Source organism: Salmo salar, chromosome ssa20, assembly GCF_905237065.1.
Source record: "Salmo salar chromosome ssa20, Ssal_v3.1, whole genome shotgun sequence".
Lineage (NCBI taxonomy): Eukaryota > Metazoa > Chordata > Actinopteri > Salmoniformes > Salmonidae > Salmo > Salmo salar.
In genome coordinates, this window is record NC_059461.1 from 25146551 (window position 1) to 25163771 (window position 17221).

Sequence of the window (17221 nt, forward strand, 5' to 3'; positions counted from 1 at the left end):
AACATCCAGCCAACTTGACACAACTGTGGGAAGCATTGGAGTCAACATGGGCCAGCATCCATGTGGAACGCTTTCGACACCTTGAAAAGTCCATGCCCCGACGAATTGAGGCTGTTCAGAGAGGGGGGGGGCGGGGGGGCACCTCAATGTTAGGAAGGTGTTCTTTAATGTTTTGTATATTTTGTGTATAGACTGATAGGATGGGTTGAAGCTGGAGTTGATTATGTAGGAATTTCATGTGGAATATTTGAGTGTTGGTGTCCCAGTCCTTAGGTGACCACTGGCATGGTGCCCCTACATGCAGGTCCAGGAGCTAGTTAAAGGCATTGTTCTATACATCCTGACAGTCAGCAGGGGATAGCTAATATAAACCAGATACACACTTGACTGACCTCCAACAGACAAGGGCTGCAGAGCTAGCAGTTTTGTTAAGAAAAACAGATTATTTTCCAACCTCTTAGCAGTGGCTGGGTCTATGCAGAATTCACAATGATCAAATATCATTTGTTCAGGCTCTGGCTTTGAGGAGGAAAATTGAAATAATCTGAGTCAGATGTTTTATCATTAAATTGGATTACGATCTACAAAGTGAATCCTCTTATTGGTGACAGATAGGCATTCAATGACAAAATTGTGGAGTTGTGGTTTGAGTTCGAAAGTATGACTATGGAGTGTAAACATACATGTTGTATAACGACTTAGTCACAATACACACAAACCCACAAAAAAAACATGCACAAAAAGCATGTTAAAGGGTCTTATTGGTTTTGTGTACTGCTCTGTGATTGCAGGGCAAATTGGATGCTCTGTGGGTGTTGCTGTCAAAAGGCTATGACCGCGTGTCTGTGTTGAGACCACACCCAGGAGACAAGGTAAGAGCCAACAAGCTGGATACATGTAGACAGAGCAAGGCTCATGTGAGGACAATAATCAGGCCCACTTATACTAGCCAACTCTTGACTGCTTCAAATTGAACCCAGTGCTCTCTGAAACACGTCATGGTTTCCATGGCAGGAAAATGACTTCTCTTTGCAATTTTCCTGATCCAGAAACCTGGAACCAACTGACATGTGCAGTAACACAATGGTTCTGTACAGGAGTCTCTAAAACATACTGTACTTTAGCTATATTATTATATCACCACATGTTTATTGACCTGTTTAAATCTCTCAGACCGAAAGGTTCTGACGTTCAACTATTTAACAATAAGGTTTTACCTACCCCAAGTGCATTGAGTGCTTGTCTTTTCCTACTAGCACTGACTTTGCTGATAACTACTTTGTTGGGGGAAAGGTACTTGCTACGATTGTGATATTTTGTTGTCTCACCTAGCTATCTACAGATGAATGCATTAATGTAAGTCGCTCTGGATAAGAGCGTCTGCTAAATGACAATGAAATGAAAATAAAATAATTATATACACTACCATTCAAAAGTTTGGGGTCACTTAGAAATGTCCTTCTTTTTGAAAGAAAAACATTTTTTTTTTGTCCATTAAAATAACATCAAATTGATCAGAAATACAGTGTAGACATTGTTAATGTTGTAAATGAATATTGTAGCTGGAAACGTCAGATTTTTTTAATGGAATATCTACATAGGTGTACAGAGGCCCGTTATCAGCAACCATCACTCCTGTGTTCCAATGGCACGTTGTTAGCTAATCCAAGTTTATCATTTTAAAAGGGTAATTGATCATTAGAAAACCCTTTTGCAATTATGTTAGCACAGCTGAAAACTTGTGCTGATTTAAAGAAGAATTAAAACTGTCCTTCTTTAGACTAGTTGAGTATCTGGTGCATCAGCATTTGTGGGTTCGATTACAGGCTCAAAATGGCCAGAAACAAAGACCTTTCTTCTGAAACTCATCAGTCTATTCTTGTTCTGAGATATGAAGGCTATTCCATGCGAGAAATTGGCAAGAAACTGAAGATCTTGTACAACGCTGTGTACTACTCCCTTCAAAGAACAGTGCAAACTGGCTCTAATCAGAATAGAAAAAGTGGGAGGCCCCGGTGCACAACTGAGCAAGAGGAGAAGTACATTAGTGTCTAGTTTGAGAAACAGACGCTTCACGAGTCCTCAACTGTCAGCTTCAATAAATAGTACCCGCTAAACACCAGTCTCAATGTCAAGTGAAGAGGTGACTCCCCCAGATCATCACCGATCCTCCACCAAATTTCACAGTGGGTGCGAGACGCTGGCATGTAAGCCTCTCCAGGTCTCACACCCACTGAAATTTGGTGGATCGGTGATGATCTGGGGGTGCTTCAGCAAGGCTGGAATCAGGCAGATTTATCTTTGTGAAGGATGCATGAATCAAGCCACGTGCAATGTTGTCCTGGCAGAAAACTTGCTTCCTTCTGCTCTGACAATGTTCCCAAACTCTGAGGATTGGTTTTTCCAGCAGGACAATGCTCCATGCCACACAGCCAGGTCAATCAAGGTGTGGATGGAGGACCACCCGATCAAGACCCTGTCATGGCCAGCCCAATCTCCAGACCTGAACCCCTTTGAAAACCTCTGGAATGTGATCAAGAGGAAGATGGATGGTCGTAAGCCATCAAACAAAGCCGAACTGCTTGATCTTTTTTGCGCCAGGAGAAGCATAAAGTCACCCAACATCGATGTGAAAGACTGGTGGAGAGCATGCCAAGACACATTAAAAGCTGTGATTGAAAATCAGGGTTATTCCACCAAATATTGATTTCTGAACTCTTCCTAAGTTAAAACGTTAGTATTGTGCTGTTTAAAAATGTTCTTTGCATTATTCGAGGTCTGACAATACTGCATCTGATAAATTTTGACCAGTTGTCATTTTCTACAAATAAATGCTCTAAATGACAATATTTTTTATAGGAATTTGGGAGAAATGTTGGCAGTAGTTTATAGAATAAAATAAAAATGTTAATTTTACCCGAACACATACCCATAAATAGTAAAACTAGAGAAACTGATACTTTTGCAGTGGTCTCAATTTATTCCAGAGCTGTGTATAGACAGTACCAGTCAAAGGTTTGGACACCTACTCATTGAAGGGTTTTTCTTTTTACTATTTTCTATATTGTAGAATAATAGTGAAGACATCAAAACTATGAAATAACACATATGGAATCATGTAGTAACCAAAAAAGTATATTTTAGATTTTAGATTCTTCAAAGTAGCCACCCTTTGCCTTGATGACAGCTTTGCACACTCTTGGCATTCTCTCAACCAGCTTCATGAGGAAGGCTTTTCCAACAGTCTTGAAGGAGTTCCCACATATGCTGAGCACTTGTTGGCTGCTTTTCCTTCACTCTGCGGTCCAACTCATCCCAAACCATCTCAATTGGGTTGAGGTCAGGTGATTGTGCAGGCCAGGTCATCTCATGCATCACTCTCCTTCTTGGTCAAATAGCCCTTACACAGCCTGGAGGTGTTTTGGGTCATTTGTCCTGTTGAAAAACAAATGATAGTCCCACTAAGCGCAAACCAGATGGGATGATGTATCGCTGCAGAATGCTTTGGTAGCCGTGCTGCTTAAGTGTGCCTTGAATTCTAAATAAATCAGACAGTGTCACCAGCAAAGCACCATCACACCACCACCGCAATGCTCCATGGTGGGAACCACACATGCGGAGATCATCCGTTCACCTACTCTGCGTCTCACAAAGGCACAGTGGTTGGAACCAAAAATCTCAAATTTGGACTCATCAGACCAAAGGACAGATTTCCACTGGTCTAATGTCACTTGCTCGTGTTTCTTGGCCCAAGCAAGTCTCTTCTTTATTATTGGTGTCCTTTTAGTAGTGATTTCTTTGCAGCAATTTGACCATGAAGGCCTGATTCACGCAGTCTCCTCTGAACAGTTGATGTTGAGATGTGTCTGTTACTTGAACTCTGAAGCATTTATTTGGTCTGCAATTCCTGGGGCTGATAGCTCTAACTTATCCTCTGCAGCAGAGGTAACTCTGGGTCTTCCTTTCCTGTGGCGGTCCTCATGAGTGCCAGTTTCATCAGCGCTTGTTGATTTTTGCAACTGCACACGAAGAAACTTTCAAAGTTCTTGAAATGTTCCGGATTGACTGACCTTCATGTCTTAAAGTAATGATGGACTATGGTTTCTATTTGCTTATTTGAGCTGTTCTTGCCATAATATGGACTTGGTTTTTACCAAATAGGGCTGTCTTCTGTATTCCACCTCTGCCTTCTCACAACACAACTGATTGGCTCAAACCTGTTAATTGAAATGCATTCCAGGTGACTACAGTGAGGGGGGAAAGTATTTGATCCCCTGCTGATTTTGTATGTTTGCCCACTGACAAAGAAATTATCAGTCTATAATTGTAATGGTAGGTTTATTTGAACAGTGAGAGACAGAATAACATCAACAAAATCCAGAAATACGCATGTCAAAAATTGTATAAAATGATTTGCATTTTAATGAGGGAAATAAGTATTTGACCCCTCTGCAAAACATGACTTAGTACTTGGTGGCAAAACCCTTGTTGGCAATCACAGAGGTCAGACATTTCTTGTAGTTGGCCACCAGGTTTGCACACATCTTAGGAGGGATTTTGTCCCACTCCTCTGTGCAGATCTTCTCCAAGTCATTAAGGTTTCGAGGCTGACATTTGGCAACTCGAACCTTCAGCTACCTCCACAGATTTTCTATGGGATTAAGGTCTGGAGACTGGCTAGGCCACTCCAGGACCTTAATGTGCTTCTTCTTGAGCTACTCCTTTGTGGCCTTGGCCGTGTGTTTTGGGTCATTGTCATGCTGGAATACCCATCCACGACCCATTTTCAATGCCCTGGCTGAGGGAAGGAGGTTCTCACCCAAGATTTGACGGTACATGGCCCTGTCCATCGTCCCTTTGATGCGGTGAAGTTGTCCTGTCCCCTTAGCAGAAAAACACCCCCAAAGCATAATGTTTCCACCTCCATGTTTGACGGTGGGGATGATGTTCTTGGGGTCATAGGCAGCATTCCTCCTCCTCCAAACACGGTGAGTTGAGTTGATGCCAAAGAGCTCCATTTTGGTCTCATCTGACCACAACACTTTCACCCAGTTGTCCTCTGAATCATTCAGATGTTCATTGGCAAACTTCAGACTGGCATGTATATGTGCTTTCTTGAGCAGGGGGACCTTGCGGGCGCTGCAGGATTTCAGTCCTTCACGGCGTAGTGTGTTACCAATTGTTTTCTTGGTGACTATGGTCCCAGCTGCCTTGAGATCATTGACAAGATCCTCCCGTGTAGTTCTGGGATGATTCCTCACCGTTCTCATGATCATTGCAACTCCACGAGGTGAGATCTTGCATGGAGCCCCAGGCCGAGGGAGATTGACAGTTCTTTTGTGTTCCTTCCATTTGCGAATAATCGCACCAACTGTTGTCACCTTCTCACCAAGCTGCTTGGCGATGGTCTTGTAGCCCATTCCAGCATTGTGTAGGTCTACAATCTTGTCCCTGACATCCTTGGAGAGCTCTTTGGTCTTAGCCATGGCGGAGAGTTTGGAATCTGATTGATTGATTGCTTCTGTAGACAGGTGTCTTTTATACAGGTAACAAAATGAGATTAGGAGCACTCCCTTTAACCTCTAGGGGCTAGGGGGCAGTATTTTCACGGCCGGATGAAAAACGTACCCAATTTAAACAGGTTACTACTCTGGCCCAGAAAATAGAATATGCATATTATTAGTAGATTTGAAAAGAAAACACTCTGAAGTTTCTAAGACTGTTTGAATGGTGTCTGTGAGTATAACAGAACTCATATGGCAGGCAAAAAACCTGAGAAATTGAATCAGGAAGTGGGAGAAATTAGAAATGTAGTTTTTGTTTTGAATCCCTTGAAAAACTACAGTGACATAGGAGGTGTAACGTAAATCCTAACTCTTCCATTGGCTGTCAACAATCATTAGGAACTGGTTTCAACCGTCAGCTGTTACCGGGCAGATCATTTTGGCTCAGTCAATCATTGGCCAGTCTGAGGAGAGGTGTCTTATGATGCACGTGACGTCATCGTTTTTATATTTTTCTTCTGGGATGAATAGCTATTGCCCGGTTGTAAAATGATCGCAATTTTACGTAAAAAAATACCCTAAAGGATTGATTGTAAACATCGTTTGACGTGTTTCTACAAATGGTAATGGAACTTTGAACATTTCGTCTATGGATTTGCATCCACGCCACATGGCATTGTAAAGTGTTCTGGATGGGTCAACAAAACGGACGTATTTGGACATAAATTATGGACTTTGCACAACAAATTAACATTTCTTGTGGAAGTGGGTGCCCATTCGAGTGCATTCCGCCGAAGATCAGCAAAGATAAGTAAATATTTCGAACATATTGTTCGAGATTTGTCGACGCCGTGCTTGTAGGCTAACTGTATAGCTTAGCATTGAAGGCTAAGTTCTGTACTCAGAATATTGAACATGGTGCTTTTTCCGTAACGTTATTTTGAAATCTGACAAAGTGGTTGCATAAAGGAGTAGATTATCTCTAATTCTTTAAATAATTGTTATACATTTTTTCAACGTTTGAGTTCTTCCATAAATTAAATGTGCCTATTCACCGGAGGTTATGGGGAGAAAACATTTTCTGAACGTCACGCGCCAATGTAAAAATTGGGTTTTTGGATATAAATATAAACTTGATCGAACAAAGAATGCATGTATTGTCTAACATGATGTCCTAGGAGTGTCATCTGATGAAGATTGTCAAAGGTTAGTGCTTAATTTTAGCTGTATATCTGGTTTTGTGATGGCTATCGTGCTTGGAAAATGGCTTTTTTTTTTTTGCGGAGGTGCTATGCTAAAATAATCTAATGTTTTTCTTTCACCGTAAAGCCTTTTTGAAATCGGACAATGTGATTGAATTAACGAGTAGAGTATCTTTAAAATGCCGTATAATACTTGAATTTTAATTTTGGGATTATTTTGTTTTGAATATCGCACCGTGCTATCTCACTGGTTGTTGTCCAACCAATCCCGTTATCGGGATTGTATCCTCAAGAGGTTTTTAAGAGTGTGCTCCTAATCTCAGCTCGTTACCTGTATAAAAGACACCTGGAAGCCAGAAATCTTTCTGATTGAGAGGGGGTCAAATACTTATTTCCCTCATTTAAAATGCAAATCAATTTCTAACATTTTTGACATGCGTTTTTCTGGATTTTTTTGTTGTTATTCTGTCTCTCACTGTTCAAATAAACCTACCATTAAAATTATAGACTGATCATTTATTTTTCAGTGGGCAAACGTACAAAATCAGCAGGGGATCAAATACTTTTTTCCCTCACTGTACCTCATAAAGCTGTTTGAGAGAATGCCAAGAGTGTGCAAAGCGTGGCTACTTTGAAGAATCTCAAATACAAAATATTTGTTCATTTGTTTAACACTTTTTTTGGGGTTACTACATGATTCCATATGTGTTATTTCATAGTTTTGATGTCTTCTATTATTCTACAATATAGTAAAAATAAAGAAAAACCATTGAATGAGTAGGGGTTCTAAAACTTTTGACCGGTAGCATATATATATATATATTACAAGTAAAAAAAAAAATATATATTTTTTTTTTTACTTGTAATTTAGTAAAGGGTATAGTCTAATGGTTAGAAAATAGACCATTTTTATTATTGCACTGCTTCTTGACACAATGCCCATCTGACCCGGAAGCCAGCCGCACCAATGTGTCGGAGGAAACACCGTACACCTGGCGACCGTGTCAGCGTGCACTGACCCCGGCCCGCCACAGGAGTCGCTAGTGCGCGATGAGACAAGGATATCCCTGCCGGCCAAATCCTCCCTAACCCGGACGACGCTGGGCCAATTGTGCGTCGCCCCATGGGCCTCCCGGTCTGGACTCGAACCCAGAATCTCTAGTGGCACAGCTAGCACTGCGATGCAGTGCCTTAGACCACTGCACCACTCGGGAGGCAATAGACTATAATTAACCCCATCACTCCCACCACCTCCATAAAGCCAGTCTGTTTTTATTTGGTGACTCATGAATCAGACTTTGCATAGGGATTGGCAGAAGTACATTTTGAAACAACAGAAAATGTACCAACCGAAATGGGCACTCCTGTTAGCAATAAAGCAGACATAGAAAGAGAGAACTGAAGGGAAAACTGACTTCAGAAACGAAACATAATGTATCCCAATTTAATGATTTCACCCCCGTCCACTCAACTCAGTTTAGAGGGCGATATCTACTAAGCTAACATATGGAATTGTTTTCAGATGGTTATACCGTTGATCATTTTGCTATTTTATTTTAGAACCCCTGTAGGAATAAACAAAGTATAAAAACATTATTTGATGAAACATTGAATTTGGCCTTACTGCTGTTAACCCATAGAAATGCATTGAATAACACATTCATTCATTAGAAAACAGTCAAAAAACTAATCAAAAGGAAGAATGTTTGTTTTTAAGTGTTTGTCCTGTATCTGAGCGATATGAGAGAGCTCAGGATATTATTTTTTATTTTTTTACATATATTTACCCCCTTTTTGTTTTGGCACATTCTACCCCATATTCACTTGTATTCATTTTTACCACCCAGTACTGGGTTACCTTCAGACGACTTTTGTGGAGCCTCTGAGTCTCAGGTTTCGATAGTGAGATCCAAATAGTTACTAGCTCAAACCATTCTGATTCAGTGGATTGCGACCATTGAGCTATTAAAGAAATGGACACAGCGTCCAAGATGACTAACCGTTGTTTTCAACGTACACTACTCACATACGCCATTTCCAATTTGCTGCCATCTTTCTAGATCCGGTTTTACTGGGATTACTACGCATGTGGACAGACAGCTGGATCACGCGAACATTCTCCGGGAACTCAGCCAGCTCAGGGAGCGTGCCAAGCATGTGGACAGCTAAACAAACCAACCGCCACTTCCCCCCTCGCCAGCTGGGCTCATAACGTCAGACTATGAATATAAAATGTTCATATCTTCGGCTGTGAGTGATGGGAGGGGGTCATCAGCGACAATTATTTGAATAATTCAATGCATGTTTTGTGCACAAAGGTGATGACTAAAGTCTCTTATTAGGAATTTTCTAATTTGACTTCTCTATGGGGCCGTCTATGGGAATTGTCTTTCTGGGCCGTAGGTTAGTTAACTGTCCTCTGGGAATTCGAAAGTGTGCTTCCAGACCGGAATCCTGGGCCTTGATGCGATGCAGCCCATGCAAAAACAGGAAGTCTCTAGTGTAAACACACAGGGTTTTATTTAAGGTGTTGATGTCAACGATTTTTCGCTCGGCCACGGACATCGACCTCAGATGGTTTTAAGAGAAGGTAAATGAAATATAACCCCCCCTTGACAACTCCTCCTCCCAGACTGGCTGACCTCTACTGTTCAGAGCCTGTCCTTGGAGAGTTACAGGCTTGTGATAAGAGCTGTGGTCCGGTGTGACTGGGCTGGGAGGGAGAACAGAGAGGAATATTGATTCTGTAGACTCTACTCTACTCTAAAAAAAGGTGCTATCTAGAACCAAAAATAACCCATTTTTGTTCCAGGTAGAATCCTTTGGGTTCCCTTTCCAAAGAGGGTTCTACATGGAACCAAAAAGAGTTCTCCTATGGGGACAGCCACATATACCCTTTTGGAACCCTTTTTTCTAAGAGTGTAAGGTACCCAGCAGGGCGAGGGCATGCAGGGGGCACATGAGAGGTTTGGGACACTGACTGCACACAAAGACCAATGCAGTTCTCTTAGGTAGAACTGTTTACTGCAGCGCCATTGGCCTGCACTCTCCACCGTAAGATGGTGACGAGAGACAGTGGAAATGACACAGAGACATCAGAAAATTTGGAACGTTGTCATGACTCATGACATTGCTTTCAGCAAAGGATAGCACATAAGAGGAAATAATAGTTTACAAGAGAAAACAGCTACAAAATAAAAATGACACTCTATTGCCTATCACACTATAGATGACTGCTGGCTTTAATCACCACTAAGCCTTTCATAATTAACAGTAGGAGTTCAACCTTCAGAAAGCTGTTCATTAGTACACAGGAAGCTAGGTGGAGAGCTCTAGTTTTCTTGTTGACTCTCAGTGAACAAGGGTGCTCTGGTTGCAATTAAGATCTCAAGTCAAAGCATTTGTTTTTAGTTCCCCTCATATCAATGCATCTGCGAGGGACAGAATCTGGTCAGGACACAAGCAATACTGCCTCTGGACATGACCTACTCAGTCCGATGCCCTTTATCCAATGTTCCAGTGCCCTGACAGGGCTAGTCGGGAAAGATCTGAGCCCATGCTTCCTCCGCTGCCCCTGTGTTGTGGCTGTAGTGATTTCAATTAGAGACAAGGAAAACATTGATGTGGTGACATTAGGGTTGCAAAGCTACTGGTCATTTATCAAACTTACCGGAATCTTCAGTAATTTTGCCACTGATTTCTTGTTAATTACCAATCTTTAAAAAAATATTTTCCATATAGTATTCATTTTTATATCTGTGTCCATATTGTCCATGAGTTTCTAGTAGATAGACCATATGTTCAAGAGAAAATTGCCTAATTAATGAAATAATCAATGGCAATATTTTCTTTCAACTATTGACTTTTTCCACAAATGCCACCAGTGTGAGGCATATTGACATGATGCATGTGCATTTTCTTTAAGGATATTTCATGCTTAAACCCTCATATCAATTACCAATTGTATTCACTAAGTTGCTGGTTTATATTTAGGATAATGTTTTACATCTTTGTCATACCTATTATTTTAAAATCATCTTATTTAATCTTCCATGTGATAAGGCCACACAGATGGCCAGAGATAATTACAGACACCTGTGATAATCTGCGTGTGCAAGATGGCAATCGGCAAATTTCGCATGGTGGCAGCCCTTTTACTTTGTGTTTGTTTTAAACGTCACTGGAAATAATTGCATCTGCATCTAGATGAAAGAATGGTAAATTCTCAGTCCTGCCAATACTTTTGATGGCATCCAGCACTTCGGATTTGGAAGGAATGTTATATACCAAACTTTCATTAGACCTTGGCACAAACCAAAACGATCATCCGAGGCCAGTATGAAATCACAAATTAATTGTGGAGATCTTATAATAACTCTGCCTTCTCCTATCGAGTGATATCCATCAATGCCCTCCACCTCAGCTTATCACAAACACCATCAAACGGCCTATGCACCTCCTGCAAACTTTGGGTTAAGACTAACTGCAAAGCTTTGGTATGTTTGGAATGCGTGCAGTTGATTCATCTAAAATGCAGCTGTCCTAGTTTTGGGCATGGGGTCAATGAAACTTACCTTCGCTGTCGGTGTGCTGTACCGCGGGGTGTGTGAGCATCGAAGGTGGAGTGGGACCAGAGGACTCACCTAGGATGGAGAGCGCACCAGAGGGGGGCTCCACCGCAGCGCACAGGCCACCAGAGGCGGGGGACGTGGTGGTGAGGACGACAGAGCAGCGGTAGGTGAGCTGGCAATGCGTGCACCTGGGGAGGGGTGCTCCATAGCAGCAGAGGCAGTGCAGTGGGAGGCGGTTACAAGTGGATCGGGAATTCAGCGAGTTTTCCATTTAAACGTCAGAAGCCTACTACCGAAGATTGATGAGATATGCCTGTTGGTTCGCAAATCAGAGGTGGGTGACTTATGTTTTACAGAGACGGTGGGATTCATCTGTTCGTGACTCAGAAATTGAGATGGGCAATTATTCTGTCAGGAAGGATTGGAATCAGAACGGTGGGGGTATATTTGCCTTTGTAAATTTGAATATTGCTTATAACGTCAGTTTGGATTTAATCGATGACGTGGACATTGTCTGGCTGGATGTCTGGTTTCCCAATAACAAACCGATTTTTTTGTTGTTGTTGGGTGTGTTACGGGCTGCCAATCAGAATGCATTCTATTAAGGTCTCTAAATTGTCAAACTGTAGTGATTCCCTGGTGAAGGAAATCATTTTGTTAGGGGATTTCAATACTGATGTCTGCAAAATGGATAGCCCAACCTACAATGTATTTATGCACTTCTGTAGATAATTTGCTCTGACCCAAATGATAAAAGATCCCACCAGGGTATATAAAACAGTGCAAAGTACGATTGACTTAATATTGATGTCTGATAAATCCAACATTTTTCAGAGTAATAGATATTTTTATAAGAATTTGCACAAGGAGAGTTTTTAAAGATATATTTAGGTGTCACTAAACTGTTAGACAACTGTGTTGAAATATTTAGGGAGCAAGTGGGTAAACTTGACTGGTCACCTGTGCTGGATAGTGTAGGGGTAGACAGTGCCTGGGAAGCGAAATGTAGATTCCTTGATGTGGTGAATGTGATGGCTCCCCTAAGACGGGTCAGGGTAAAGCAGAGCGAGCCCTTGTTTTAATCATGACATTCTAGAATCTATCAAAGCAAGGAATAAGGCATTTAAGAAATTTAAGAACTCAAGAGCAGCCTGATTTTTCTCCTATATAAACGTCACAGAAATGAAGCACAGAGAAGGATGGATGAAGCTAAGTGGGGTTACTTTGCTGATTTTTAAAATCATTTAGAGCAAAAATTACCCTAAAAAGCTTTGGAAATCATTTTAAGGAACTATGCTGTAGTAGTACTTCCAAAAACAAACTAAACAGTATTGGACTGAACATCAGGGGGGAGATGGAAAAGCAGAAGTTGCCAATGAATTTAACTCTTTTTATTTTTTTACTTCTGTTGCCAGTAAGCTGGTAAGCAAGCTTGCCCACCAGTTCTGGTTTGTATGGAAACAACCAAGTCAATCAGTATTATGCAGAGCCAAACTTTCTCTTTTGCAAAGGTAGCAACAGCTAAAATAGCCAGTACACTAGCCAAGCTTAAATGCTCAAAAACCACAGGCCTGGATAATATTCCTGCGAGGTTTCTTAGAGATTCTGCTGAGATTATTACCCATATTGTTAATCTCTCTGTTGAACAAGGCATCTTTCCCAGGGACGAAACAAGCTAAAGTTATACCTCTGTATAAGGGGATAAAGTCTGACCCTGGGAATTATAGGCCTGTATCTATCCTCAGTATACCATCAAAGATCCTGGAGAGATTTGTACATAAGCAAATTTATGAATATGTCAACAAAGTCTAATGTGTGATTTTCAGTCAGGGTTTAGAAAAACATACTCCACTTATTCACATGTACTTTGCTTGACTGACTTCATCAGGAAAGAGATTGATGAGGGAAATCTCTGTGGAATGGGAGTGCTTGACCAACAGAAGGCCTTTGATACAGTTAACCACGGTCTCCTAATCTCCAAACTAGAGGCCCTAGGGTTAAGCAGTATCCCTCTAGGCTGGGTAAAGTCCTACTTGTCAGGTAGGGAGCAAGTGGAAGAGGTTAATGGTTCACTGTCTCTGACAAAACCAATGAGTTGTGGCATTCCGCAAGGGAGCGTGCTTGGGCCTCTACTGTTATAAACGATATGAACGATGCTTGTTCTTGCAGTCTTTTCCTTTGAGGATGACTATACATTTATGTTGTCTCATAAAAGTAAAAATATGTTGGAGAGCATACTTAGCACAGAGCTTACTAACATTAGCAAATGGCTTAGAGATAATAAGCTGCACTTAAGTAATACTGAGGCAGTTATTTTTCGGTCCAGACCTAAATTGTGTAGGTCCTCTGAAATCAGAGTGGAGTTAGGGGGTGAAGTGCTGACTACTAAAATCTCTGTTAGCTACCTGGGACGCATCCTTGATGTAAGACTGGGAGGTGTGAGCATGGCCACTAAAGTGCTAGGGAAGGTTAATGCCAGGACTGTGTTTTTGGCTTAAAAGTCCAAGCGGTTTGTCAACGACTCCATGAGTGTTAGCCACTGCCCTCGTTCAATGCCATTTTGACTACGCTAGTACTTCCTGATTTGGGGGCTTATCTAAGCTTCTGAAGGGGAAGCTTCAGATTGCCCAGAACAAGCTGATCAGGGTAGTATTGAAAGTGAGTCCATGGACTGGGTTTGGTTTACGGGAGTATTTATGGTTCTGCGCCCAGATGTCTAACTGATTACTTTCCCCATGTTAGGGATGCATACTCACAGCATCTGATCAGGTGTTGCAAATGTGTGCTTATACAGGTTCAGGAGAAATGCTGGGAAAGGTATTTTCTTGTTTACTGGAGCCTCGGAGAGGAATTGCCTCTGCCCATTAAAAACTGTCCATTGTGTGCAGATTTAAAAATAAGTAAAAAACTGTTTGATGCCTTCTGTGCCCATTAGAATGTACCATATGATGTAATTGCAATGAAGAGATATGTTCTTCTGCTTTGTTTTTGTTTTATCATCTCGCTGTCATACTGTGTGCAACCGTGTTGGATCTTGCCTAGCCATCTTGTCTCAAGAAGACCACAATGGAAATAGTCCGACTTTATCCTCAATGATTTTACTCATGTGCATTTATGGCTTTAAGTTTTGTATTTGCTTGTTTTTTTTAAATGGTTGAATTAATAAACTAAACACTAGATGTCTTGTGATAATTACATAAAATCCTCATAAGATACCAAAATTCTGGTAGTCAGCAGTAGACATTCCAATAGTGTTACAGAAACGTGTAGAATCTATGCCAAGGTGCATTGAAGCTGTTCTGGCTTGTGGTGACCCAATACCCTATTAAGACACTTTTTTTATGTTGGTGTTTCCTAATGTTCCTTGTTTAGAATATAAATACATGAATCTTAAATCATAGGTACTCTCTGCTCTTTGTCCTTTTTAAGGATTAGGACTTTGACATTGTTTAGCATGGGATAGCATCACAAATATCTTCTTTTGAGTAAATTTTTTTGCAGTAAGGATATTTCTTTGGATTTAGCGCTGACACTATGCAGACATGAATCAGAGAATGTGTGTTTGTCTCCCCAACCCAGCGATATGAAACAAGTGTAGACAACGGACAATGTACATGCCCTTAAAAAGTTGGTTGCCATAATGTAGGAACATCTTGTGTAGCGATCAGTCCATTCCACGTTGTTATGCCTCCAGCTTTTATTTTTTTTTATTTAATAGCAAATGCTACTGACCAGCTCACCTGACAAAGCAATAAAATAAAATTTGTGTCAGTGGAGGCTGCTGAGTGGAGGACGGCTCATAATAATGGCTGGAACGGCGCGAATGGAATGGCGTCAAACGTGCTTGACGTAGTTGATACCATTCTACTGATTCCGCTCCAGCCATTACCACGAGCCTGTCCTTCCCAATTTAAGGTGTTACCAACCTCCTGTGATGTGTCTTGTCACTGGTGTCTGTGGAACATCAATGTGACTGACTTTCCTAATTTTAATCATGAGCTCTGTCTCTCAAGCCACTTTTATACCTGGTTCTAACATGCGTCATTTGCCCTGATCTTTTCCTCATTCTGATGTGCCCACAATTTCAGACAGGTGTAGACGATTTAAAAGACACATTGGGAACTGATTTTGATCAGATCTTATAAGTATAAACGGGCAAGATCAGGATGAAGGACGCATGTTAGCGGCAGGTGTAAACGGGGCTTTATATATGTATGGAGACTGGATAATGCATACCTTTTTATTGCCTTTTACTATGAAGCACACCACCTCTACAACAGACCAGTGGATTCAGAAGTAGTACATTGCGTTTTTCTCACCTTGTCTCTGTCTTACGTTTCAGGGCCGATGCATGAACTTCACCCGGGTCAAGTTCAATTCTCCTCCTCGCTACCCCCACTACAACCATCACTCAGCCCCCATCTACACCCCTCCAAGAGGATGTAGTCCACCGCCTCCCCAAGGCATGCTCCCCCCTCCCCCCAACAGCCCCCCAGCATCCCCTTCTCCATCCTCCACCTCCACACTGCCCTCAACACCCCCTCCTTTTTTTACCATTATACCTCCACCTTACACTCCTCCAACTCGAGCCCTTCCTCCAACCACTCTGTATATACCCCCTCCTCCTATGTGCCCCCCCTCCCCTTCACCACCTGCATCCCCAACCGGCACTCTACCCCCTCCACCAGGACGAGGCTCCCTGCCACCACCTCCTACCCGCCCACCACCATGCCCATCTGTAGATCCTCAGTAGTGATTGGAAGAGAGAGGGACACGTCCCCTCATTCTAGGACAAGGAAGATCAACAGGAATTTGTCCTGTCTCCCCTAAATCTTTGACTGTCCCCTCATTCCACTGCCAGTCAGGATATCTGTGTGGCTCACACCACAAACAACCAGCTGATGACTTGTCAACTATTTGTCTACAGTGGCCCATGTACACATCTAGGTCAACAGTACAAAGATAAGTTGTACTTAAGGTTCTACAGACGTCTCCTGATGGACAGCTTTTCTCATAGATGTATTTCTATGTTGTCCATAGATGGCCAGGTCTGTTACTTTGTCAAGGTCATGAGGGCTAAGCTCATCTCTTCCATTCTAGAACCAACAGAAGAATGGATGGATATCGTTGTGACAAAGCAAAGCCAAGTGTTGGATGGTTGCCTCTTTTTCAAAAAATTAAGGCTCTAGAGAGATGGCAGAGGTATTATATTCAGAACAAAATGGAGAGATGTCTCCAAATGACATTCCAATAATGTATCAGTCTGAATTTTATACATTTAATATTTGTTTCTCACAGACAAATAAGTTATTATGAGCAGAGGGAAAGATATTTTGCCAGTGGTAGTTTCTTTAGAGATTTGCCAAACTAAATCCAGTAAATGTAATATCTCAATGAATCACAAAGTCCCAGTGCCAATCACCCTGCTGCACTGCACAATTATTGTCAAGTCAATGGCAAGTTTGCATAATGTCAGCATAGAAGATGTTTTAGTGCCTTATTGAGCCTTTAAATGGGCAGTGCAGTATTTTTAGTATTCTACACTATAATGTCGAAATTACACTCTGAAATGTTGAAAATGATTATAATGTCCTTTTTGTGTAAGAACTGTTAAACCTTTTTTTTTTTTTTATCTACACACCCACACGATCAGTCTGAGCATTTCAATGGCAAAATGAAGCTCAGGGAAATAACTGATAAAACATACAGTACCAGTCAAAAGCTTGGACACACCTATTCATTCCAGGGTTTTTCTTTGTTCACTATTATTCTACAATGTAGAAAATAGTAAAGACATCAAAACTATGAAATAACACATGGAATCATGTAGTAACCAAAAAAAGTGTTAAACAAATCAAAATATATTTGAAATTCTTCAAAGTAGCCATCCTTTGCCAAGAGTGCAAAGCTGTCAAAGGCATTCTCTCAACCAGCTTCATGAGGT

At 41.5% G+C, this 17221-nt stretch overlaps 1 protein-coding gene across 1 annotated transcript in view; it reads left to right on the forward strand.

The window, feature by feature from the left end:
- Positions 1-16908, forward strand: part of LOC106579845 (anthrax toxin receptor 1) — a 45585-nt gene extending 28677 nt beyond the window's left edge. Inside the window, exons 17-18 of the mRNA XM_014160125.2 lie at positions 792-872; positions 15620-16908. Coding sequence (XP_014015600.1) covers positions 792-872; positions 15620-16030 — 492 coding nt within the window. The 3' untranslated portion in view covers positions 16031-16908. The remainder of the gene's footprint in view (positions 1-791; positions 873-15619) is intronic.
- The last annotated feature ends 313 nt before the right edge of the window (positions 16909-17221 follow it).